At 41.2% G+C, this 27,869-nt stretch overlaps 1 protein-coding gene across 1 annotated transcript; it reads right to left on the bottom strand.

Annotated features, from left to right (window-relative positions):
• Positions 1-103: 103 nt before the first annotated feature.
• On the bottom strand, positions 104-22,624 carry LOC146511040 (cyclic nucleotide-gated channel beta-3-like). Its single transcript, XM_085172809.1, has 17 exons — positions 22,161-22,624; positions 21,696-21,750; positions 20,122-20,308; positions 10,113-10,273; positions 9,462-9,970; positions 9,333-9,383; positions 9,162-9,248; positions 8,994-9,058; positions 8,433-8,555; positions 6,333-6,474; positions 5,830-5,989; positions 5,572-5,669; positions 5,391-5,474; positions 2,863-2,981; positions 2,596-2,748; positions 872-1,022; positions 104-765 (listed from the first exon to the last, which is right to left on the bottom strand). The coding sequence occupies exons 1-17, from the start codon at positions 22,269-22,271 to the stop codon at positions 748-750; spliced, it is 2,274 nt and encodes a 757-aa protein (XP_085028935.1). The 5' UTR covers positions 22,272-22,624; the 3' UTR covers positions 104-747.
• Positions 22,625-27,869: the final 5,245 nt, after the last annotated feature.

The following is a 27,869-nucleotide window of genomic DNA, read 5'->3' as shown; positions in this document are numbered from 1 at the left end:
GAGCCGACAATCACTGCCAGCAGAAATAATGGTTCTCCTGGAGTTGTGAGCACAGCCCAGAAAAAAGACTTTTACCAAAAAGCACCAGTGCTATTTTTTTAATATGTTAGCGAATTTATATAAAAACCTATACCTGATCAACGTAAGCTGGAGGAGAGGGCAGGTAAAAAGAGTATAATCAGTATCTGAATATCCTGTATCATGGGATAACATTAAAGTCACTGCAGTAACCTTCTGTGCTACGATGAAAGTAGCTGGTGTAATGCTTGGTTTATTTTAGTCTGTGGAGCTCACAAAAACAGAGGCAGCTGAGTTAATCGGCCCCTGTACTGTCACTGTCTGGCAGGTGAGGATTAGCCTGGATCTGAACTCCTGCTCTCACAAACACAAGGCTAACAGAGAAATACACTGAATGCAGTTCAAACATATTTATTTATTAAAACTCAGTCAAATAATATAAACTGTCAACATTATTGTCACCATGCTTCTTACTGACTGATAATCTCAGGCAGGTTTCCACGTCTACAGTGGGAAAAACAAACAATTATACTGTATAAAAACCATATGAACGAAGTACATACATAGCAGTGTCCACTAGGGGCAGTAGTTGAGGTACACACCCAGAGCAGTAAAACTATCATCTGAAATGTGCTTTCAACAGAAATGAGTTCATTTCCATGAGAGACACATTTTCTTCACTCCAAAAAAGGAGTTATTAAAAAAAACAAAAACTTTCCATGCTCCTTATTAGTTGGTACTGGTAGTCTGGGGAAACAATAAAAGGAGACAAACACAAACTGAGAATCAGCACAATGACTTTCATGTAATAATCACTTGCGGTGCATTTATTAGGACAGAACGGTGTAGTTACCTTCACTTTGTTGATAAACTTTTTGTTAATGGTCCCGCCGAAAGCACGCAGCAGTTTGGGTGTGGGAGGTTTGGGTCCGAACAGCGCCAGTCCTTTTTTCTTCTCTTCTTCAACTTTAGCTGTTGCTGGACCTTTGGCCTTGATTAGTTTCCTACAGAGGTACAGAGGTTTGTTTACTACAGCAGCATCTATTATTATCATGTGGAAACTTCATATCTCAGGGATTACATGTGTACTTATGTAATCCCTAACAGGAAGGGGAAGCTCACTGTTCAAAGGTATCCCAGCCTGATGAACATCACCAACAGCCCTTTTTCTGACGTCCACATAACACTTTTCTTTTCGCTTTGTTTGTGATCATGTGTTGTGTCTTTAAAACAACACAAACATGTGCTGTTTTAAAGATCAGGCCTTGAAAATAAAAATAGGTCCACCCACTAACACAGTGGTTCCCAAACTTTTTTTGCTGGGCCCCCCTTGTTTTACAAGAAAAATGTTTGCGCCCCCCCCCCTCGCGCGCGCACGCACGAACACATCCTCCAACCACACACGCCCATATTTTGCTCCATTGCGGTTTATTTCACACCTCAAACATTTAGTAAACAATTAAGCAAATACAAGTAATCTGCAATAAATTACAGGTAGTAAGAAAATAAACTACTAAGTCTTTTACGCTACGTCCACACCTACACGGGTATTTTTGAAAACTCAGCTGTTTCGTCCACACGTAAACGGCGTTTCGAATCACCGAGAACAGAGATTTTTTAAAACTCCTTTTTTGCGTTTACGTGTGGACGAGGAATACAGAGTTCGTCACGCAATGTCAAAGGTATGTGCCTTTTTTCACCTCACGCTGTGTGCACGTTATTGTTTACATGAGATGAATTGCAGAATGGCAGACAGAGACGAAATACTGTTAATCTGACTATCTACAGGTTTTACACGCTTACATATACACGCAGTTACTGTCCCTCCATTTAGAAAGGCAGAGGCGTCATGGTGTAATTATTTTACATGTAGTTGTTTTTTTTTTTCCTGTGTAATAATATTCAACATTGCTATCAATACATTTTTAAATTGTGGCAGGATGAGCCTGATGTTATTTGTATCCCACTGTAACTTTACTGTATAAAGAGCAAACATCTCCAAAATGTCAGGAGTAGTTAGTCATTACAACAAGTGTTTATGAACTACAAATCAAGAATGTGGGATACTGTTTGTCCATGATTTAAACAGCCCAGCGCTGCTCCTAACGAAGGGAAAACCAATCCTGCAGGGAGACCTACCTCGGCACTTGTGCAGGTGAAACCAAAGGGAAGATATGCTTCACCATAGAATGAAGTTGGTTTGGAAACACATTCAGCTATGCTTCATCTCCTGCTTTGCGTTCGTGTGGGCGCCCGTGCTAGCAGTGTCCAAGCGTTGGGTTTTTTTTTTTTTTCCCTTTTCATGCCGCGCCCCCCCCTGCAATGGCTCTGCGCCCCCCCTAGGGGGCGGGCCCCACACTTTGGGAACGTCTGCACTAACATGTGATTGTTTTCCTTGTGTGTAAAACTACCTGACTGGAATTTTATCTTAAAAATTGCTGCCATTTATACATGTTCACATACCCCCCCCTCACAGATAGTGTATCATTGGTTTCCAGTAAATAAACCACCAAGTACAGAATTTTAAGTTATTTTGTGAAATCAGCAGCAAATATTGAGTCAAATCCTTTGACTCACTTGCCCTTTCTGGCCAACACTTTCTGCGACTCCGGGTAATGAACCAGAATATCAAACAGGTCTTTCTTCTCCAGGACAAAGAGGTTGGCGAAGCCGTATGCTTTGACATTAGCTGTGCGCCTGTTCCCTCCATCTTTGGAGGACTGCAAGAGACTAAGAAACAGAAAGAGAAAACTTCAGTAATCAGTAAGTTCACTGATTGTGATTAATTGCCTCTGATGTTGATTAATTATCAGTATATATTTGTGCGCGTGTATCTGAACTCACCTGATTTCCCCAAAAACACAACCAGCTTTTAGTGTCACAAACACAATGCTGTTGTCGGGTCCTCCCACCACCTGCACCGCTCCACCTTTGATGATGTACATCTCTTTACCGATGTCACCCTACAAATAATTTACACAAATAAATTACTGAAGGGATGTTTTATGTGTATGTGCTTATAAAGGGCATTTTAGCTTTAAAAGAAGCCTGTGGTGGCCTTTTATATACACAGAACTTCTGAGATTAAAGTCATAAATTCAGACCTACAAGAACTCGGACATTCTTTGATATTAAAGTTGTAAATTTTGGAGGAAAAAAAGTATTAACCTAGTAAAAAAAATCACTGTCATGGGCTGTTTCCTTTGATCCAGCATTTTGAGTTTCATTCCTTTTTGTATTATGATGTTCTTGTTTGTGCAGTTTAGGCTTCAGCCAGTTCTGCTGATATTGAGCTCTGTTTCCCTATCTGGTCGTTAAGTGATGACGTGACGAATCCTACTTCCGGGCCTAAAGTAGTCTGCGTTTAATATGGCTTTTGTGTTGTTAACATGTTTTGTATTTTCTTCTATTTAATCTCAAAAAGCTCCTAAAACAGTCAGTGATCACTGTTGACCTCCCTCGGCTTTTATTACCGCTAATCATTTATTTAAGCTCAGTTTTTAAAACCTTAGGATGTAACTACAGCCCAGCCCATGCAGCAGTATATGAATGACTAACCTCGTATTGTGGATGGATTATCTCAGTTGTTCTCCTGGCTGAAGTTTGGTCCTTTTACAGCATCCTGCCATGCGATTACATTTGTTCCTGACCACCGAGAACACTCAGCTTTTCATATTATGCTAACATAGCTGTGTCGCTAGCGGTCACGTAGCACATCATTATATACCAGCTAGCCAAACTTCAGTAACCCTACAAACGTCACTGCTGTTTAGTTTTCTGTCTTCATTTATGTTGGAAGTGATAGCAGAGCTGTACGTTTTAATTTGTTTCCAAAACTCTGCAGTCAGGACATGCTATATTGTATTTAGATAGAAGCTAGCGAGCTAACTTCCTGCTAACTTCTAACTCCGTTAAATGTCATAAATTCCGTTTTCATGGATGCCTGGATGTTAAACTCAATTGTTACACCTGGTAGAGCAGAACGCTGATCATTTTATTAAACATGAAAGACTTTAGACAGTTTTTCAACTCTCAGTAATGCCATAGTGATCGTTTGATATATGGACCTGCAGCGGAGTTTAGGCCCAGACACGGCTAGTGACGTCAGACTTAACAACCGGATTTAGCTCTCGTCTGTCTGGGTTCCTCCCATGTCTGTGTCTTTCCACTATGTTGGTCAGTGGGCGTCAAGTCTGTGTTTAAGTCTCCCTCGCCCACCGCGTGTTTCAGAGATATCTTTGTCTCCCGTTGTCTCCCCTGTTTATCATGTGTAATCTCCTTGTCCATTTAGGTTCCCCTTGTGTCCTCTGTGTCTCTCCCTCTGTGTTTGTGTTTATGTGCATGCGTTCCTTTTCCATTCCCTTGTTCCCCCTTCTTGTGCTCTTTCCATGTCTCCTCTGTCTGCCATGTTTATCCATGTTCCCTCGCCTGCTTCTTAACTGTCACCATGTCAAGTCCGTGTGTCTTAGTCTGCGTGCTTCCTGTTTTATTTTGACGGTGTCATGTTCCATGTGTTTAGTTTTGCTTCCCCTGTGGCATCATGTTCATTTGTATCAGCTGTTTCCCCGTGTGTTTCCACTTCCCCAGATCACCTCCTGTCTATATATAGTCTGTGAGTTTTCGTTAAGTCTTTGTCAGGTCGTCTGTTGAGTTGCCTCCTTGTTTCCAGGTTTTTCCATGTTCAAGGTTTTGATCTTTGTCTCTTTTTTTTTTAGCATGTAGTTTCTCCCAGTTAGTTCTAGTTAGTTTTGCCTTAGTGTTCATCTGCCTTTTTTTGGTACCTTTACCCAGCCACAAATAAACCGCTCGCCCTTTGTTAAATTATAATTTTGCTCCAACGGTCTGCATTTGGGTCATCCTACTGTCACCACACGGTCTGCCAGCGCAGACCCTGACAATGACCTATTTTATAAGATTATAAAGTAATTTTTCCAAATTTAAAAGTAAAATATGCAACGCTGTCTGAGGTTTTATCATAATTATGAATTTTAGAGAAACAAAGCTTGGATATTTTTGACGTTAAAGTGGCAAAAAAATAAGTTAGCTAAAAATGTACTCGACAATGGAGGATATGCAGTTGTAACTAATGCAAAAATCTGTCAACACAATGAAATAAGTGTGTTTTCCTCTGCCTCTTTACAGTCTGTATGCCTGTCATCATACGGTGAATCAGGGCTAAAATGAGTATCTCCTTATTGCCAAGTTTGATTACACAACATCAGTTTATCCTCCCCAGCACATTTTTACTTTTTTGTATTTAATCTCCCTCAATCGTTGGCATAAAATGATGATAAACTTTAAAAAAAAAGAAGTAATTTGTTGTGTTTCATTCACATTTGAAGTTGACGGTGATTATGTAAGACTTTACACACCTTCTTCACAACAAAGTCTCCGGGCAGATAAATGATTGACTTGAGCCTCAGCAACATGTCCACTAACATCTGCTGGTCACAGCCCTGTGGAAACACATGAAGATATTTAACTGACAAACCATCTCCCAGTCTCCCAGTTACTGTCTGGGGTATATATTTATTTTTTTTAATGAGTGTGCACCTTGAAAAGATCAATCTTCTGGAAGGTCGCCAGGTTGATGTCCACAGCAATGGCTGTTCTCATCACTAGAGGCATCTTGTCCAGCAGCTCGGACTCATCTGAAAACACGGAGATGAAACATTATTATTTAATTCAGTGTTAAAACTTTCTGCACCTGGCACAATAGTAGGACTGACGTCCGATTGGTGTCCTATAATTAAAGCGTTTCTCACACACTCTTAAAGACTGAAATGAAGATTTTATCCAGTGTCTACTGACCCAGCATGCCCTGAGCGTCCCAGGTGTAGGTGTACCAGGTGCGGACTCGGTTCTGTATCAAAGACGGGATGTGATTGGTCACCATGTACTCCACAGTGTTGTCCATGGAAGAACGGAAGTAAGTCTGTCCTGCTGTCGCTGCACCAATGACATCTCTCATCTGAGACATTATGATGAAAAGAAGAAATCCTTTGTTTAAACTAAATAAATGCTCCTCTCACTTAGACATTAGAATGAATGTGCTTTTGTTGTTTTTGACAGTCAAGACATCACAGGAAACCAGTGAAATACTATAGACAGAGTAATGGATACTGGAGTATTGCAGGTTTATTCATCTATCTACATAAACAGGACAAGTGGGGGAGAATAAGAGACAATCGTTTACTACTACTAGTACTACTTGCAGTTAATGATGCTAAAAGGATGCTAATCAGGACTCCAGATGAAGTGAGGATGCTGGGGGCTGTGACTCATGCTATGGGGCAGAGTGTCCTCTGTGTTACCTGTCCAATCAAACTGGAGAACACAAAGACGCCCAAGAAAAAGTTAGTCATCTGAAAGGTAATCTCAAAGACGGTTTCGGGTTCATTAAGACCCCCGATGTTGATCAGACTGCGGACAGCAAAGTAGTAACAACGCAGGTACCTGTGGAGAGTTTTTGGGGGGGGGGGGGGGTCAGAGAGGGGTGTCATAAACTGTATTGGATGTTTTGGGGTCGTGTGGGGGAAAATGGTGTTTGTTTCTTTGTTTTGCATAAAATGGCAGTGGTGGGTTCTGGGCACGTTTGAGTGATTTCCTTGATGTCTTGCTGAAATTGCTTTAGCTTCCTAAAGAGAAAAAAATATTAAAAGAAAAGAGAAAGTAAAATAACAAAAATGCTACGAGAAAGAAGCTACCTGGCCAAGCATGGTGGACATAAAGAATGCCCCGAAAAGGTAGTTGGTCATCTGAAAGATCAGCCCGAATGTGGTGTCAGGAGTTGGTAACTCGGCGATCAGTAGCAGGGACTTCTCGGCATAGAAGAAGCAGCTGAGGTAACTGCAGCCACAGCATCAGCAGCAAACATGGGACATATGAAAGATTTTGACTGGATGCTTTGTGAGCTGGAACTCATAACTCTGTGCAATAAACCAGAGACTTTTTTTTTTTTAGGTAATTTTGTTTCTTTGCTATAACTTTTTGTTATGCATTGCTAACATTATCCTCATGTGTGCTCATTTTCTACCTTTCTGTATCATGTTGGTGCGTGACCATGTTTAATATGGTCATTTGTGAGTACAGATGTTCCCTTGGCCACTGTTTTCAAACCATCAGCCAATCATTAGAAAGTTGCACAGAGGGAGGGAAGAAAAAACAGTTTGTTGTAACTGTGACTCGTGCACAGTGTTGGGGAGTAACAGAATACATGTACCGCTGTTTAAAATACAAAATATGAGTAACTGTATTCCATTACAGTTACCGTTTAAAAAGGTGGTATTCAGAATACAGTTACTTTGCTGAAATAAAGGGATTACACGGCGGTATTTTCCTGTTTGATATGTTCGGCTATGCTCTCTCTATTTTTGGTTTCCACGCTGGTGGAAACCCAAACAAAACACACATTAAGAGGCTCAAATGCCTGTGTCTCAATCTCGCGTCTCATAATGATGTGAAGAAATATTTTAAAAAATGATTTAATATGAAGGCAATAGGCAGAATGCTACAGGCATAGCCCTAAAGAATGTAGCCTGATGGGCAGTGCAGTCCGTGCTGCAGGGAGAATGGACTGCCATACACGTTATGTGTCTATGAGCGAGGGAGGGGGGAAAAGGAAAAGTACAAGATGTCATTGAGCAGAAACGGGAGTTGGAAGCATGTAAATATAATAATAACAACTGCAGCCAAGAAGAGTGCCTGATGAGCCCAGTTGTAAGTAAGCTATTAAGACTCGACTGTACGCTGTGTTCGTGTTTTCCTCCGAAACAATAAGTTCGGTTGGAGCAGCCTTTCAACGCCTCTCTCAGTCTCTCGCTAGCAAAGTTGACCCAGACAACAAAGTAAAGCTAGTTTTCAACCACGAGCGCGACACAAACCCAACGTATTAGCCAGAGGTCCCTTTATGGTTTTACGCCTTTACGGTTCAGAGCTGCGGACCTGTTTTATATACGCGGAATAGTTTTCTATACGAGATCGCTGCAAAAAGTGCAGTTACCTAATGTCCACCCTGTTACTCATTTTATATTAAGATTTAAAAATCTAGTTGGTATTGGTATGGCGAGTAACCTTCAGTAATAGTAATAAATCACACAGCAATAGTACATTCATGTAGTTGTAAAAAAGCATGATAATATATTAAGTAATCCAAAGTATTCAGAATACGTTACTCTCATTGAGTAATGTAACGGAATACGTTACAAAAACATTTTGGGGCATGTATTCTGTAATCTGTAGTGGAATACATTTTAAAAGTAACCTTCCCAACACTGCTCGTGCAAAAGCTACTCTAGCAGAGTCTCAGAATACAGTATGAGCATGCTAGGTCCACATCAAGAGTTGGCAGAAAAAAAGATGAGAAAATCCCTCCAACTCAAACACAAGTGGCTGTATAGAAGTGCTGTACTTACGCGCTGCCTCGGCCAGAGTAGACCCATTTAGTTTCACCAATGCCCTGATATTCTGAGGCCACATAGTAGAAGCAGGCATTAAGATGGAGCATGAAGAGCAGATAGCCAATTGTGCGAATCACTCTAAGAGGGGTATAAAGAGAGTTATTGATATGGCCACATTTTGACATTTTTGCTATCTCAGTTAATTGCATTGTATACTGGATGGATCAGTGGGTGGATGGATGGATGGATGGATGGACGGATCGGTGGATGGATGGATGGATGGATGGATGGGTTGGTGGATGGATGGATCGGTGGATGGATGGATGGATGGATGGATGGATGGATGGATGGATGGATGGATGGATGGGTGAATGGATGGATGGATCGGTGGATGGATGGATGGATGGGTGAATGGATGGATGGATTGGTGGATGGATGGATGGATGGGTTGGTGGATGGATGGATGGATGGATGGGTTGGTGGATGGATGGATGGATGGATGGATGGATGGATCGGTGGGTGGATGGATGAATGATGGATCGGTGGGTGGATGGATGCATGGATGGATGGTCTTACCTCCAGATGTAAGCCTTGGCCATGATGCTCTCTAGACGATCACTGAACTCAAAAAATGTGTCCACCTTGAAAACAGGTGAGGAAATGTGAGCCAGATGAGAGCCAAAGTACATTTAATAGGCGTTGTTTATTGTCTCATTCATCTAAACATTATTTAAGTAGATTTACCTTCAGTAGACGATTGAGTCTGAAGGCAGATTTGAATCCAAATTGGATGTACAACAAGTCAAATGGCAAGACTGACACCACGTCTGCCTGTGAAAGAGACAGACAGCTGTAAGGCCGCTGACTCTAATTAAGTACTTAACTTCAAAGCTCAAGGGATTTAAGTGATCATACCAGGAATCTCTCTGAATCTCTGTAGTGCTTCTTTGTCATCACTCTGTCTTTCTGCAAGAGAATAAAAGTGACTTTGTCATTCAGGCCAGTGTTATTCTCTGTCAGCAGTCAGGATCATTTCCCACTTACAATGATGTCTCCTCCTTTGACGAACTGTTTGCGGGGCTGGGAGATGACAGAGTCCACCAGGTAGATGATGTCAGCCAACACATCCAGGGTGAACCAGTAAGGGATGGAGGTCTCATTGTGGTAGGGGAAGCACAGGCGGGCCGTGATGAACCACGTGTTGTAGTTAATGGCCACAGTCACCAAGCTTAGCCATGCAATGTAGCGACGGTCCGTGAAAGGGTCTATGGTTTGCCCAAACACAGAGTCCATCAGGTCCTCGAATGGCTTCAGCACAGTGTCCACCACTGACCACATTGCCTCGGATATCCTGGTTCTTATACTCTTCTTCTCCTCCTGTTTGGCCTCTGCTGTCTTTTGTTCTGCTTTCTTTTGCTCATCCTCCTTTTTCTTCTTCTCCTGCTCCTCTTTTTTCTTCTTGTCTGCCTCCTCCTTCTTTATCCGCGCCTCCTCTGCCTGTTGTTTCCTTTCCTCTATGACTCTGTTGTAGTCGTCTTTGCGTAGCAGTGGCGCTGAAAGGATAAAGGGGCGGAGTGAGCGACAGTTAAATATTAAGAATTAGTTTCCTTACTGCCCCATGAAAACAATAACATCCACAGATATTAGAAATATTAGAAAATCTGCAGCACTGAATGGTTTTGTGTTGGCACTCACTGACAGGAGGGGTTATCTCAGGGGATGAAGCATACTGATCAATCACTTTCTCCTTGAAGAGCTGCTTTCTTTCTCTCATCTTTATGATTATGGCTCTGAGGTGCTCATCTGAGTACTTGTTGATGACTATGGGGGGAGGTGGAGGGGGGACTCCCTCCTCTCTGAGGAAGCAAAATAAGAAAGTTGCGCTAGTTATTGGCAGTGAGTGAGTTTCTGATGTCACGAGGATAGAAAAATCATAAAAACTCCTAAAAATTCCTGATGTGAATGAGGAATTTCAACCAATTAAAAAAAAGGAACAAATCAGGAAAAGTTGTGTAATAATCAGAGACTCCACTCGGCATTAATGATTCAACACCTGTTCTACTCCAGCATTTAAAGTTGCCTAGAGGTAAGATTTTACTCTGAAAAATATGGAACTTTACTTTAACATGCATTAAGAGGGTTTCTGGTCATATATCTGCAATCCCAAACTAGCCAGGCTCACATTCTTTCAGTTTAATTTTATTTGTGTAGCACCAGATCACAACAACAGTTGTGTCGAGCCACTTTATATTTTAACAACCCTACAATAATAGAGAGAAAACCCCAACAATCAAACCCTATGAGCAAGCACTTGGCGACAGTGGGAAGGAAAAACGCCCTTTTAACAGAAAGAAATGTCTGGCAGAGGGAGGGGCAACGATGTTCACGATGTAAGGAAGACGGTCGAAACTCACATAACTTGAGTGGAGTGTTCTTTTAAATTGTCTCATGATGGGCAAGTTACTTTGATTTTCCCTCTACATTTCACCTTTAAAAACTATTTACTTTGCCTTGTTTGGTATCATCCTTTTCAGAACAACCTCACGTGTCTGAATTTACAGTTATGTTTTCATTTTGACATACTGTATTAACACAATTGATCTAAAGTCAGACAAAAAACATAAAATCTGAGTAGAAAAAGTTATATTTTTTACCATAACAACCACAGACATGTTTATTGAATCATATTTCATAACTTAAAATGCAAATATAAATTTTTAATTTTTCAAATTTTTCAAATTCATATGCACAAGTTTTTCAAACAACAAAGTTATTTGCAGCCATTTACCTTTTACCTTTTTTAAAATAACCATTTCAAACTATTTACATAACAATCTGGTGTTCTGCATTAAATAAGATGCCACACAAATTATTTGTGCCACTCCAAAAAAATAATTTCTGTCCACTATAAAGGAGAAGATCACAGCCTGATACCTGCAGGTCTGACAGCAGCAGGTGTGTCACTCCTCCTGTTTTCTAGCTGGTGATAGCAGTCACCTTATTATTCTGACACACAACACGAAACTATCCACAACACTACACACTACTACACAAGACAACCAGAGATGTAATCCGATTACTTTTTTCAAGTAACGAGTAAAGTAAGGGATTACTATTGCAAAAAAGAGTAATTAGATTACTGTTACTTTCCTGTGAGCACGCTGCGTTATTGCGTTACTAAAACCGTGATTTTTTTTTTGCGAGAGTGTGTCCCAAAACGTCGGCTGCATCCTTCGGAGCCCACGTAGACCACGAAGGCCGGGTCCTTCGAAGACCGAGAAGGCCGGAAGTGCGAGGCTGTGAAATGGGACGGTCTAGCCTTCAGATTTGTGTCACCGCTGTGTCGGTGGAGTTTAACAAACTCGGCTGTCTCCTCCTTGCTATCTAAAATATAACAGGACACTGGCGTAAATTCTCGACCGTCTCACACTTCTGTTTAATCAGTTTTCTGTTTGACGTTTATTCAGCTGTGTGAAAATCCCGGAGGAACCCACCCGATGGATTAATAAAGTTTTATTTAATCTAATAATCTAACAACTTAATCTCAGCCAAAACCGATTTACTCCGGAACCAATAAAACACAGAAAAAAGGCAAACAATTACATTTTTAAGTTATCCGAGTGACTTATATATCATGTTTAACCTGAGTAGCGAAAGAGGGGGGGTCTGAAAACGATGAAGCCGGGAGTCCACTGCTCTCGCCGGCCAAGTGACCATTGAACCCCCCGGCTTGCTATCGAGCTGGTGGGTAGCAGACGTCTCCGAAAACGTCGGCGCACTTTTGCAAATATGCGATGTCTTGATAAACCAAGCAGATATTTGAAATTTACACAGCTACTTTCTCGCCTGAAAATATGTTAAAAGTTTATTTTGTGACTGGCTGGGCCGCGCTATGAATTCTGGGATATGGTGGGCCACGAAGGATACACCCGACCCTGTCACTACCCGATCCGTACCGGAAACCCGATTGGTACCCCGCATGCGCGAAAGGTGTCTACTTCCGGTCGTTGCGTTTTACGATAGTTACGGGTCAGAGTATCTGTTAAGATGTTAAGAATAACAAGTATATCTTAAAATGTCTCCAATAATGAAATATTTCAATATAATGTAGACAAAAACAAAAAATAAAAAGATAGTTACGGATCAGGACTCCCCGATCCTTACTGCGCATGTGCAAAGTCGGACCGTACAAATCGGGTCTACCCGATCCGTACCGCGCATGTGCAGGGGTTTTCTTCTTCTTCTGTTCGTTTAATGGCAGTTTACTCCCCAGTGTAAGAGGATACTACCACCTGCTGACTGAGCGAATGAACCCTATTGTAAACTGAATTAGCGTCATTACAAACGTGTGTTAAATTTGATTTAGTGATAGTCGAGTGTGTTTATGCTTGTCTGTGTGGAGAGGATTGATTGGAATAGTGATGATGATGTCCGCTTACGCTGTCAATTGTCAGTAAACACTTCATCTGGCTGATGAATCTTCACGTGACATATTACAAAGTCTGTATTATTAACTCTGTAATTAGGCACCATTCTTCTTATTTTACGGCGCTGTTGTTCAATCGGGGAACGCTCTCTGTTGAGGAGAAAAACATGAATTTGTTTGTATACGGATTATCCATTGTTTAAATGTCCTGGTAGTCGAAAAGGAGGCAGAGCTGTTGAGAAATGCTAGGAGCTAACTGGGCGCTAACCGTATCATTCAAATACAGTGGGGCAAAAAAGTATTTAGTCAGCCACCGATTGTGCAAGTTCCCCCACTTAAAATGATGACAGAGGTCAGTAATTTGCACCAGAGGTACACTTCAACTGTGAGAGACAGAATGTGAAAAAAAAATCCATGAATTCACATGGTAGGATTTGTAAAGAATTTATTCGTAAATCAGGGTGGAAAATAAGTATTTGGTCACCTCAAACAAGGAAAATCCCTGGCTCTCACAGACCTGTAACGTCTTCTGTAAGAAGCTTTTCTGTCCCCCACTCGTTACCTGTATGAATGGCACCTGTTTGACCTCATCATCTGTATAAAAGACACCTGTCCACAGCCTCAACCAGTCAGACTCCAAACGCCGCCATGGCCAAGACCAAAGAGCTTTCGAAGGACACCAGGAAAAGAATTGTAGACCTGCACCAGACTGGGAAGAGTGAATCTACAATAGGCAAGCAGCTTGGCGTGAAAAAATCAACTGTGGGAGCAATCATCAGAAAATGGAAGACATACAAGACCACTGATAATCTCCCTCGATCTGGGGCTCCACGCAAGATCTCATCCCGTGGGGTCAAAATGATCATGAGAACGGTGAGCAAAGATCCCAGAACCACACGGGGGAACCTGGTGAATGACCTGCAGAGAGCTGGGACCAAAGTAACAAAGGTCACCATCAGTAACACACTACAACGGCAGGGAATCAAATCCCACAGTGCCAGACGTGTTCCGCTGCTGAAGCCAGTGCATGTCCAGGCCCGTCTGAAGTTTGCCAGAGAGCACATGGATGATACAGCAGAGGACTGGGAGAATGTCATGTGGTCAGATGAAACCAAAGTAGAACTTTTTGGTATAAACTCAACTCGTCGTGTTTGGAGGAAGAAGAATACTGAGTTGCATCCCAAGAATACTGAGTTGCATCCCAAGAACACCATACCTACTGTGAAGCATGGGGGTGGAAACATCATGCTATGGGGCTGTTTTTCTGCCAAGGGGACAGGACGACTGATCCGTGTTAAGGACAGAATGAATGGGGCCAAGTATCGTGAGATTTTGAGCCAAAACCTCCTTCCATCAGTGAGAACTTTGAAGATGAAACGAGGCTGGGTCTTCCAACATGACAATGATCCAAAACACACCGCCCGGGCAACAAAGGAGTGGCTCCATAAGAAGCATTTGAAAGTCCTGGAGTGGCCTAGCCAGTCTCCAGACCTCAACCCCATAGAAAATCTGTGGCGGGAGTTGAAAGTCCGTGTTGCTCGGCGACAGCCCCAAAACATCACTGCTCTTGAGAAGATCTGCATGGAGGAATGGGCCAAAATACCAGCTACTGTGTGTGCAAACCTGGTAAAGACCTATAGTAAACGTTTGACCTCTGTTATTGCCAACAAAGGTTATGTTACAAAGTATTGAGTTGTATTTTTGTTATTGACCAAATACTTATTTTCCACCCTGATTTACGAATAAATTCTTTACAAATCCTACCATGTGAATTCATGGATTTTTTTTTTCACATTCTGTCTCTCACAGTTGAAGTGTACCTCTGGTGCAAATTACTGACCTCTGTCATCATTTTAAGTGGGGGAACTTGCACAATCGGTGGCTGACTAAATACTTTTTTGCCCCACTGTATATTGAATGTCGCAATGTTGACAAAGAGAGGAAGTGACGTGAGATTTGCGCATGCGGGGTACCGATCGGGTATCCGGTCCGGATCGGGTAGCGACAATACGGTTAGCGCCCAGTTAGCACCTTTTTATTTTTCGTTTTTGTCTACATTATATTGAAATGTTTCATTATTGGAAACATTTTAAGAGATACTTATTATTCTTAACATCTTAACAGATACTCTGACCCGTAAGTATCGTAAAACGCTTCGACCGGAAGTAGACACCTTTTGTGCATGCAGGGTTCCAATCGGGTTTCCGGTACGGATCGGGTAGTGACAGACCCATCCTTCAAATTCGGGGAAATGAAGGACGCATTTGTCGGCCGCATTTGAAGGAGTCAATGAATTGGGACAGCCTTCGTCGCCTGGCTGTGACGTAATCGGCCTTCAAATGCGGCCTCCGGAGGATGCAGCCGACGTTTTGGGACACAGCTAATATAAGGGCTGTGTTCCAATTCAGAGACCGCACGCTTGGAGTTTTTGAGGCCTATTACGTCACCGTGACGACGGCTGTCCCAATTCGAAATGTACTCCAAATGCGCTGTCGATTTCCCCAAATATCAAGCGTGGTCCAGTGCACGCTTCGTGGTCCCATATATCCCACAATTCATAGCGCGGCGGTGGGTGTGGATAAGTTTGCCGAGAAATACGGCAGACGGCAGAAGCGGGGCGGCCGAAGAGTAAACTTTCAAAAGTCAGTACTGAATATTATGTCACTTATTTATGTGCAAATGTTTAATAACAAAAAACATTACTGTTGGCCACATGTCAGCAAAGTTAAAAACATTAGCGATGTTTGTACTAACTTGGTTTTAAAACCTTTACTGTAAAATATACGCCGTTCAATAGTCGGCCTTAATCCTACAGAGAATGTGATGATTTCATGGATAATTAAAGTCAGTCATATATCCACAAACACAACAAGCTGAAAGTCAGTATGAGGAAGAGGAGGAGGAAGAGCCAGCAGCAGCTGACAGATGGAGAGAATAGACAGACTGTTCCCTGTTTGTGAAGGACTGCTAGAAAAGTTTAAAATAACTAATTGTCTGTCCTGAATCAGTCTTATTAGGTAATGTTCAAATAATTTTATCATCCCAGTGTTTTCAGTGTGGGAGAAAGTACTCAGGGCCTTCAAGTCACACACTATGAAAGGCAGCAACAAGTTTAATGTTCAGAAACCTACAGTATGTATCAGCAGCAGAATGGAGCTAAAAATAAATGTTTGTTTCAGTTCTATGAAGCTTTGAGTATTTTGGATTAGTATTACTGCTGTGTTTGTTGCATCATATTGCTGTAATTGTTTATATGCTTTATATATTCTGAGGTAAGTTGATCTATAGTGTTACATCATATTCTATAAGGATGTTATGTGTTTGTATACTTTCTGCCCAGTTTGGCCCATTTAACAGAAGTCAGCCTGTTTAAGGCTCTGATATCTATTCTGTATGACTGAAAGCAGTTATGACATGGTCTGATTTTCTCACCCAATAAAGGAATATTTCATATATCAGTCTACTCTTCATTCTATCAGAAACACTTTTCACAGCTCGTACATTTTCTTTTTATATGTAAGCATTGAGCCTAATGTAATAATGCCAACAAATTAAACGAACAATATTTGTCTCTTATATATAATACATCTATATATACACTGTCAAAGATACTTGTCTTTGAGTGAAGATTTAAGGTGATAGGAAATATAAATAACTGCAACTTGAATCTTTGACACAGAGTTCAAGCTCACTGCTGTAACATATCATAATAATCTGACAATAAATATAATATTGGCCATATTATATTTACATTACCAAAGTGAGATGACTTTAGTCTCATCAACAACATTAGCTAATTGTTATTTACTAACTAATCTTGAAATGACTGTTCAGTACAGAAATGAAGCCCAACAATCATGTTTTACAGTCCTGTGGTCTCAGCCTCAGATACTCAAATAATCACAGTGATGTCATAAAACATGAATGAACAACAAAACATTTTTTCTCCTTCATTTCTGTCAAACAATGCTGTATGAAACGTTTCTCACGGTTAGTATCATGGTTGCTAGGCAACCCGAGCAGCGCAACGAAGGCTAGACCGTCCCATTTCACAGCCTCTCACTTCCGCACTTCCCGTACTTGTCGCATCGTCCAAGCGTGTGGTCTCTTAATTGGGACACAGCCAAGGAGTGCGGGAGAGAGTATGACCGTGCAGCGTTTAAAGCGTGGAAGTACTGACCTTACTTTGAGTTTGATTCTGTAAAAAGTGACAAAAAACATTAGGGTCTGCTGTTCACTGCCTTGGAAGAAAACTTCTTTTTACAGCGAAAAAAACCCTAAACTTCCGAGCAAGCACCGAGTGCGCTGCCACAGGAATGTGAAATTCACAGAGAAACTGCCGTATCCTTCCACTGACATGACGGCTGCAGCACACCTGCACCAGGGCAAACCTCCGCCTGCCCCACTCCTGTTAAACAGGTGAAAATAGAGCAACGGGGCCGCTGAGTTTTTGATTTTATTTATTTTCTGCTGTGTTTTACTTGCATCTATTTGAAAGAGTGAGTGTAAATACAAAAACCTATTTTATTTTATGTGCTGGAAAGTTTAAATATTAAACAATTTTTTTCCAGTCCGAAAATGTTGCATATACTTAAATTTTTGGTTGATGCATAAAGTTAAAAGATTAAAACTAATAAAACAAATTTTAAAAAGAGACTTTTTCATTTGATTACATTTTATGATGGATTATGCAGAAAAAGTAGAATTGAGCTGAAAGATCTATTGCTTTATTACCTATTTAGGGGATAAATCATGTTTTTAAAAAGTAACTAAGTAACTAATTACTTTCATAAATAAGTAATTAGTAAAGTAACGGGGGAAGTAATCAGTAATTAGTTACTGATTACTTTTTTCAAGTAAGTTGACCAACACTGAAGACAACACATTAACTACACGCTCTCTCTCTTTTTCTGCTGTCTTTCTTTCTCTCTCTCTCTTTCTCTCTCTCTCTTTCTCTCTCTCTGTCTCTCTCTTACTGTCACTCCTAAAACTTCACCCTCTTCCTAAACAAATATAATTTTTTTGATTGGGCGGCATGGTACATTTTTCCACCAACATGAACGGGCTGTTTTTTGTTTCGTTTTTTAATTTTTTGGTCATAAGCAGAGAGTTCTTGCTAGCGCTGTCCTTAGACGTTAACGTGACGAAACTATTCAGGAAAAAACGCCGCGTATATATTGTTTATCATGATTCTGGTTTTACGTGGCCTATCTGCACAATTTAAAAACTGGTATATATCACCTTGTTGCTTTGTCATCTGGAAGTGGTCATGCGATTGGCTTACCACGACTACTTTATTCTTCCTCAGTCAAACAGCAGCACTCATGCGATTGTTTTGCCCCCCTGAGCTCCAGATGTTGTGCCAAAAAGTGATCGTCTGCCAGAAAGTGATTGCCGTCCGCGGGAGCGCGTGCAGCTGCTTAAAGCTGTAGCGCCCAGATTACTTACATAGACAGCTACTTCCGTGCAACTGATATAAGGTGCAGTAAGCTGAACACAGCTTCAACCGTCTGTTGGTTGAAAAATAGTAACGCAACCACGCCGCATTTTCTTGTTAGTAACAGTAACGGCGTTGTAACAATAGGAATAGTAATTAGTTAGATTACTTGTTACTGAAAAAAGTAACGCTGTTACTTGTAACTCCGTTATTCCCATCACTGATAAAGTATAATACATATTTAAGGTATATAAATGTAGAAATATTTGATGCATTGCGACAATCCTCAGTGTTTATTTCAGTTTACAATCGTTCCCCTTTCATTCAGGTTCCAGCTCAGTACCTGTGATTTGAAATGCTAAAAGGAGTGAATCACAGAGAGAAATAACTTGTGACATAAGAAGGATCACATTACACGGATAAATGCAATCAGCCAAGTGGTGCTCACTGCAGAGCCAATTGGATGGAGTCCAGCTTCACCTGTTTGTGGTTAAGGTTAGGGCACTTTGGGTCAGGGAGGACAGATCTAGAGGTCAGGCCAGCTGTGAGAATGATGGATGCTCTCCCTCTAGTGGATAAAATTCTGTAGTGCCTTTGACAGAACAACACACCATGTTTAAACTGACACATCCAACATGCTGAGATCAAGCCCTGCAGTCAAATTAAAGTCAGTACATTTTCACACTTAATTGTCAGGTTGTTTTCCCATCGTTTCTTTCATTGTTTTCAGTGTGTAAATGGTACACTGTCCTGGGTTGGAGTACCGCCCCTGGTTTGTGGAAACTAAATGAAAGAAAGTTAAAGAAAGTGAGCCAACGCCGTGGTGACACCGGTTCTGGTCGGAAGCCTTTGCAGACTTAATCAACCCTAAAGGCGATGGAGCATTTCATCTCACTAATATGCCTCATAAAAGAAGAAGGACACATACTTGGGCGGTTTATACTGTATATGAGAAGGACACAGAGTAAACCACACACACTTCAGGTTTTGTGTAGCACTGGCAGTAAAAAATTTAGTTTTCTAATATCACAGAAATCTGCACACTTTGTGAAAGATGCCAGGAGGTGAGTTATAGACGGTGTTGTGAAAACAGCACTGGAGTCATCCCAGTCTAGCTCTTCTGTAGAGTACCTCAAGATCCCCTCTGAGCTCTGACACTATTTATTCCACACATTACTTAAGCTGCTGGCTGACACTGACCACACTGTCACCACCACCACACACACACACACACACACACACACACACACACACACACCCACACACACACACACACACGCGCGCGCTACCTGTCCTCCACCTGGAGCCTCTGGCTCTTGCCACCATTGTTGTGTCATATATATCATATCCTCGTTGAAATCCAACCTGTGCTTAGAACTACGAGGATCAGCCGTTGCTGCCTCTACCTGTCGCCTTCATAGTGTTTACTGAGGGACCAGAAGCAGCTCTGGTGAGCTCCTTAAAACCTAAAGAACTGAAAATCTTTTAATCCACTTTCAGGCCATCCCTCTTTTAATATGCATGTTGCTCCAGCGGGTAAAGATCTCACATGCTGCGCTTATCTCCGTGGGCACCCTGCCTCCCTCTCCGCCCCTGCCAGGGAATCCGATTAATTAGCGTCCATGGGGTGATTACTTTGATACAGGTTTGTCATGTCACTTGGCAGGTGTGTGTTTGCAGTGAGCTAAAGTGGAGTTTGGAGGCTGGGCTGATATTCTGAGGATAAACACACTGTAACTACTCTCTGTAAACACTTTTGACTGCCGGTGCACCCACTTTCAAATGAAATGTGCCTGGAAAAAATTAGGTAGAAGAAACAACACTGCAAGCGCAGGTCTTACCCCTCAGCTCCAGCTTGATCAGGGTTTGGTGGAGGAGCCGGAGCCGGAGCCGCAGCTGGAGCTGGAGCTGGAGCTGGGGCCGGAGCTGGGGCAGGAGCTGGGGCAGGAGCTGGGGCAGGAGCTGGTGCCGGGGCCGCTGATGGTGCTGGTTCAGGGGCTGGGGGTGGTGCCGGTGATGGAGCTGATTCTAAGAAAGGGGGAAAAAATCCTACGTTTATTTTGGCTTTTCAAGATTGTTAGAAATGGTCCTCACCTCCTGGGAGAAGAATAAAAAATGTTTGATCTTACCTAACTATTTATTTTGCATTGTTTGTTTTCCTGTAAAGCATTTCATTCATATTACACATTTAGAAATATAACCGTAACAATACATTAGATTAAATTTTATATTTATAATGGTTTCTGTTTTCCCATTTATTTCTTTTAATTGCTAATTTCCTCATCATTGTATTATGTGTTTTCCTTATAGTCCCTTTAGTCTTATAACTGCTTGTCATCCATCTGTGAAGCAACTACAAACTGTAAATTTGTTCATCCTTTTTTTTGGCATCTTTGTTGCACTGGTTATGTGAAACCATTTTTATTTAGTTCATCATCTATTAAAAATACCTGTAACATCTGTAAAAGAGAGAGACAAGACGCTGAATATGACATTTGAGGGATTGATTATTAGCTGGCCGTGTTTCTGTCCGGCTTTCAGGCACATTAGGCAACCGTGGGATCAACAGAATGAAGTAACAGAACCTGGATGGATGATGGAGACAAACCTGATGTTATTCACTCCGGTTCCAAAAGGCCATTCAAACTTTCAGCAACACAATCAACAAATCAGTGAAATTCAGTTTCTTGTCGAGCTCAGCAGTCGAGGAAACTCAACTAAAATGGAAACGGTCAGCAGGCACGAGAGAAGTGGTCCAAGGCTGAATGTTTCATATTGGACACTTGTCCAAAGGCTTTCTCTTATTTTGGTCCCTTTTTGTCACTCGTTTGACTGTTTGTGCTTTATAACTATGATGTATCTGAATCCTCATGATGCTCTACAGCTTTATACAAATAACAAGAATAAACAGAATAATACACGAGGCTGACTGAAGTGTGGAGGTGTTTCAGTAACACTGGGTTTCACTGCAGTATCTAATTAGCAAATACATTTGTAAAGAAGCTTATTATGCAGTAAAACGTTACATAAGTAAACCAGTCATACTTATTTCCCTTGTAATGGCATAAACAAGTGTTATATTTATGTGTGAAGGTAATGGATATTGGTGGATTTAGATGTGGGTGTTTGGCCTATTACGTTGATTTGTCAGTTGCATTTGTATTAGTATGTCTTTTAAAAAAAATGATGATGCATGTGTTTCTATTTGCTCTATGACGTGTGCAGGGACAACAAACCCTTTGTCATGTTAGATGAATAGTTTTTGTACACAGTCCCTGACAAATAAACAGGAAAACCAAAATGAAGCGAAATTTAAAATAATCCATATTTTCTCATGTTCCCAACATATTAACAGTCAGTCTTGTTTTAATTTCACAGGAACTCTGTAAACTTTTCAGCCGTTAGAATGACTCACCCTGTGGTTTGTCCACTTTCTTGTCTTCATTCTCCTTCTCAGCTGGCTTCTCCTCCTGCACGACAAATCAACATTTTTTCTTCTTCACAAAATCTGACGCCTGGCTCCATTTGTCAAACAGTGGCCATTAAGAGTGACGCTTTAATTTCAGTGGCAGTTTTAAAGAATGGTGAATTCAGCGTTTGACAAATGACTGCCTCTCCTGATGGACACTTTTAAGACAGGCTGCGTTCATGATGAAACAAATTTCAAAGTGCCCGTTTGGGTAATGAGTGATTTCAATGAGGTAGCGAAACAATTTTATTTGATTTTTTTTTCTGTTTTGCTGCCTGGATACAGAGCAGCTGGTTGAATGACAGAGGCAGACAAGACGCCACTGCTCATGTCTGTAACCAGTCAAAAATCTGGTTGACAATAACGATTTATTATAGTTAGTCTAATAACTGAATATACAGGAACACATACCTTGGCTGGAGGTGGAGGTGGAGGTGGAGCTGGGTCAGGGGCTTTGCTGGTAGTCCCAGAGCCCTCTGGCACCTGCGGGCCGCTAAAGAGACCCTTCAACTTTGCAAACATGTCTAAAAACCTACAAGTGCATCAGCCGTACTGCCTGCTGCTTGTATGAGGGGAGTGTGGCGGGAGGCAAGGATCAAAACGATCCCTCAACTAGCCTGATCCCCTTCACTCCGCCTATCTTTTCTTCTCCACCTGTTTTAATTCAGCGTGTCCTCATAACCAAATTGGCCCTAATTGCATTACTGTATTTAGCAGGACTAATACTCTTGCACCGAGCATAGCCCCCACCATCAGCAGTGACATGTCAGCCCATCCCTCAATTGGCTTAGGGGTGACCACTAAAGCAGGGAGGGCTGCTTAAACAGCATGCATGCATGCAAATGTCTGTGAGCACACTGTCATTCTTCTTATTGTAAGTGACACACTCTCGAGTCATGATACATTTTAAAAAAACTGCCATCGCCGTTGAATGTATCATTGAAAAAGGATGGAAGACAGTGATCAAACAAAGTCCACATAGTGGGTTTGAATGACTAGATATACACCAGTTCACTGAAAGGTCAAAGTGATACTGTGCCCTTTCACTGAGTTAAAGTGGGTCATGAGTGCGTCATGCCCGCTGCTCTCATTTACTCACTGTAGTACTTTGCTGTCTGAAGCAGGGCAGGAGGGAATCAAACAGGCTGAGTCTCAGTGCAGGTAATCAGCTCATGTCCATGGCCAGTTTGGAGATGGCTTACGTGTGGACCTGGGAAACATTTTTAGAGCTAAAAACAAAACTAAAAGTTGTTGAGAGCTTCTCTTCTCTGTTTAGTGTGCAGTCGGGAGTGCAAGGCACAGCTCTCGCATCGTCAGCACTTTTACTAATCTCTCTAAACAGATACCTGCAGATGGCCAACGGCAGCAGCACTGCAGCTTGCATGTTGGCTGCAGGGTCAAACTATTCATAGCATTCAGCAAAACGAAGCAGTGATCGTGATGCTGTTGTCTTCACTCTGAATATGAGGAATTCTTTCATATTCTTTCACAGCTAAGTTAGCTAAGCTTTCAACATGATGAGAGGTCCACTGTTTAACAGCTTACGGCAGTCACAGCAAGACTGAAAAGACACTTCAAAGTAAAAACTGAAAATGATTGTAAGTGTATGATGGCGCTGGTATGTAACTGTGCCACTCTGAAGTCTTTTTCTTTCACATTTAGAGCTAAATGTTACAGATAACCATAATTATAATGGTTCATACTTCAGAGCTACAGTGCTGTGAAAAAGTATTTTTCTTTCTTCTTTCTTCTTTTTCTCCCTTCCTGATTTCTTAGGTTTTTTGTGAATATTTTTCACACATGTTCCAGATCATCAAACTTTAATATTAGACAAAGAGGGAAAAGCCACCCAAACCTACCTGTCATTGTGTGAAAAAGCAACTTCCTCTCTTTTTAAATTAAACATTAACTGTGATTATTCACATTTTTTGGAAAGCTGAGTTTTGTTTCAATAGCACTCTGAGTTGGTGAATTAGCAAATCACTTAAACACAACCTGGCAGACAAAGTAAAGTAGGCTAAAAGATCTCTAAATGTAGCGCACCACACCGCGATTTAAAGAAACAGCTGAGTCACCGATATCTATCAGTCTGGAAAGGGTTACAGAGCCAATTCTAAGGCTTTAGGACTCATGAACCACAATGAGAACCATTATCCACTGAGGAAGGTTTGAGTCCCGTTACATCTGGAGTAATTCTGCCAGAGGTTTCTTCCTGTTAAAAGGGAGTTTTTCCTTCCCATTGTTACCAAAGTGCTTGCTCATAGGAGGTCATATGATTGCTGGGTTTTTCTCTGTATGTATTATTGTAGCGTCTGCTTTACAACATAAATTGAGGCAACTGTTGTTGTGATTTGATGCTGTAGAAATAAAATTGAATTGAAAAACTGAATTAAAGCTGAAACAGACGCACTTCCTCACCTGGCCTACAGATGGCAGTACTATGAGACCTAAAACATTAAATCCACTGCAAATGTCTTGTACAGTCATACTAACTGAGTCGTTCCATTATATTTTTGTTGCAGTAATGAGAATCTGCCTCAGCTATAACCAGAATTCCTCTGGTTCAGCAGCCACCAGCCTGATTTAAGAGCGCAAACCTATCTTTAACTTTAACCCAAACATAAAGTCTCTGTGTTATTCGAGGCCATGCTAAAGACAGATGTGTTTAGGCTTCTTGTAACTTCCTGTTGGGATGCAAGAAGGATAAACTCAGAGGCGTGAACTTCTTAACATTTCTATTTCCACATACTCCATTTTTAAAAAGGATTTTTTCCACATTTTATGTGAAGACATCATGCAAAATGTCCAATTTAGTTTTATCTCACAAAAATACTCAGTCCAGATCTGAAACTATATTTTATTCCAAAGTTAATCACACTGAAGTTGGGCCAAGGCTGACCTCTGGTAAATTTTCATGCAAATCAGTCCATAACTTTTTGAGTAATCCGCCAAACCAATTACCTTCCTAATAGGGACCTGCTCATCGGAACACTGGGGCCATCCTAAATGCATTAAGCTGATTTCATAGTCACTGTGGCACCTTTTTGGAACCTGCAAAAATATGGTTATTTTCACCCACAGATCTCACTTTATTGTCATTGTCATTTTCTTTCATGCTTTCCTGTTTTCATTTAGCCCTTATCACAATGAAACATACACGCTCTCAGTTGTCATTAAGAGTAGAATTGCAGCACTATCACCCACTCAGCTCATATTATGCTTTTCTATGCCTGTTGTCACGCTGAGGAATGACCCACAAAATGCCAGCGTGATGCAGATGGTGGCTTGACTCAGTCACGGGTCACTTTGTGTATCTCTGAGCGGTCTGAAGGACCATCGACTTTGTTTGAGGTACACGAGAGGATTTGGAGTTCAGGAAGGTGTAGATGACTTTTTCATGCCCTCTACTGTCCATTTATACAGGGAGATGGGTATTGGTATCTGCTCCTTTTCCATTAAACCAAGCGAGTTGGGCCTTTAGCCCTTAACATTGTATTTTTTTTAATTCAAGGGCATTATCCTTAAAACACAGTAAAATACGATGTTTAATAATGTTTAATAGCGCAATAAAATGCCAGGCTGAACCATCCAACACACGAACACAAACACACATTTACTCCTGTCAGTCAGCAGCACAGTGTCAGCATACCTTGTCAGTGAAACAGCTAGAAATAAATTTATAGCACAGAGTGGAAGCGGCTGAGTTGCTCAGTGTCCAGTCACATATGACTCACTGTGCTAATTGGTGTAATACAGAACAGCTCTCAAAAGGGGGTCTGGAAATGATAAGAAGGCCTGAGGCAGGCCAGTTCAGAGAATAATCACTGTGAGAAATGCCACCATGATTACTCCTTTAACAATGCCATAAAATCTGTTTGGCTACTACGTGAGGGGCCTCCATTCAGTAGGAGACAATAAGGCAACAATTTGTTCCTTGATTGAGGCTGTTTAAAAGACTGCTTCAAGTTAATGAAAAAAAACTTATTCCACTGTCTAAAGTACTAGAGATGTTGTGTTACTGTTTTGTCTGATGACATGGAAAATTAATTTAATATATACAGAGAGAGGGTGCGGAATACTTATATGTACATACAGCAGAGGCAACCAAGTAGATTTATTTTTGGTAAAATAAATCCGCTTGGCATCTTTCTTGGCCTTAAGACAACAATTCTGATGGCTAAAGATCCAAACGGGACACAAAAAAGAAAAAAAAAAGATTTATTTTTGAGAGCGACTCAGTTAAATATTTCAAATGTGTTTGCCTTAAAAATTAAATGCATTGTGATATAAGCAATCAATGCCTCAAATCACCTAAAAAGTCATTAGGTACAGCAGTGCTGGGGTGGAGGAAATTTTTGAACAAAATTTAGTTTGCCCACATGCACTTTGCTATATAACGATATAGCTAACATTGACTAGCTGGGACCACACCCTTATTTTAGGTTTGACAGCATTTTTAGAAGGGGGTGTCATACATAGACAGAACCGGAAGGGATGTGTATGGAGGTGTGGTCCCGCTCCCTGCATTCAGCAACTACCTTGTTTTAGTTGTGGTAGCAACCTGGGTTATGTGCCACTTCAGCATCTTCGATGTACTATTGCTGTGTGATTTATTACTATTAATGAAGGCTGCATTACAACCTGCTAGCTGCAAATAATCATGTGCAGCAGATAGAATGAAAACATATTACTGATAAAGAAATAGTTTTCTATATCAAACCACTGCAAAAAGTGCAGCCTTACCTAATGTCCAGCCTACTGTTACTCATTTTATATTAAGATTTAAAAATCTAGTTGGTATTGCTTTCAGAACTGCACATGATTATTTGCAGCGAGCAGGTTGTTAATGCTATCCATCAAGTCTAACAGTCCGCGGTCTATTAACTAATCTCAGCTAACGCCAGCTAACAATGTTAGCTCAGTGGCGAGTAGCCTTCAGTAATAATAATAGTATTCAGAATACCTTACTCACATTGAGTAACCTAACAGAATATGTTACAAACCAGATTTTGGGCCATGTATTCTGTAATCTGTAGTGGAATACATTTTAAAAGTAACCTTCCCAACACTGGTAATACAAAAAATGTACATAAATTTACATACTGTATGTCCCTCAGAATTTTTTGGCAGCAGTGTACTAGACACTGATGAGGACATAGTGGAGGAGTGGAACTTCACCATCACTGACTTTGGTAGCTTGAACTTCTTCAGCTGCCGCAGGAAGTAGGTCCTTGTTCATATTTTTCAGGAAATGTAAGGACTTCACAGTGTCTACTGGAGAGTTATGCAGGAAGACGAGGTCCTGTGAGGTTTTGTATATCCTGTTCACAATCAGCTCCGAGCTGTGCTTGATTGGAGATGGGACAGCACAAAGCTTTCAAGCTTTCAGTTATTTCCATAACTACAGAGGTCAATGAGATGCGTCTGTAGCCATTAAGGCTTGTGAGCCTTGTTTTTTTTTGGAAACAGGAATATTGTTAGAGGCTTTGAAGCAGGCTGTCAAATGACATGTCTCCAGTGAGGTGTTGCAGATGTCAGTGAATTGTGGAGACAGCTGATCAGCACAGTTGCTTCAAGGTGGATGGAAACGCCAAATCTGGTCCAGGTGCTTTGACAGTGTTTATCTCGGTCTCAAGTATGGAGAGAGGTGTGGGGGGGATAACAGGTCTGTTCCACCGCTTGTCGAAGCAATAGTAGAAGCTGTTCAGGCCGTTGGCTAGGTGTGAATTGTAGGTGAAGTGAGGGGCTTTAGGCTTGTACTTCATTAAGTGAGTATCAGTAGTCAGCATGACCTGCTAATGGAGCCACTCGACTAACGTAATATGCTAATGTTCTCTAATGTGTGCCTTTCTCTTGGTTTTATATATACTTCTCTTGTTTGCCACTGATTCCTGCTCTCTACTATTTGTATTTTATTCTGGCACCATGTCATTGTACATGTACAATGACAGTAATTCTATTCTATTCTATTCTATTCTATTCTGCATCTTTGTTTTCCAAAGTGCCCACATGTCGACCATAGGTGTATTTGGACTCTCAGGATCTAATGCATGATTAAACTCCCCCCAAACCCAGTTTTGGTAGTGAATGTTGCAGGAGTTATTGCTAGGTTAGCTAACT

The sequence above is a fragment of the Neolamprologus multifasciatus genome, chromosome 9 (genome assembly GCF_963576455.1).
Source record: "Neolamprologus multifasciatus chromosome 9, fNeoMul1.2, whole genome shotgun sequence".
In the NCBI taxonomy this organism is placed as follows: Eukaryota; Metazoa; Chordata; class Actinopteri; order Cichliformes; family Cichlidae; genus Neolamprologus; species Neolamprologus multifasciatus.
This window is presented reverse-complemented; position numbering and strand designations above follow the sequence as displayed.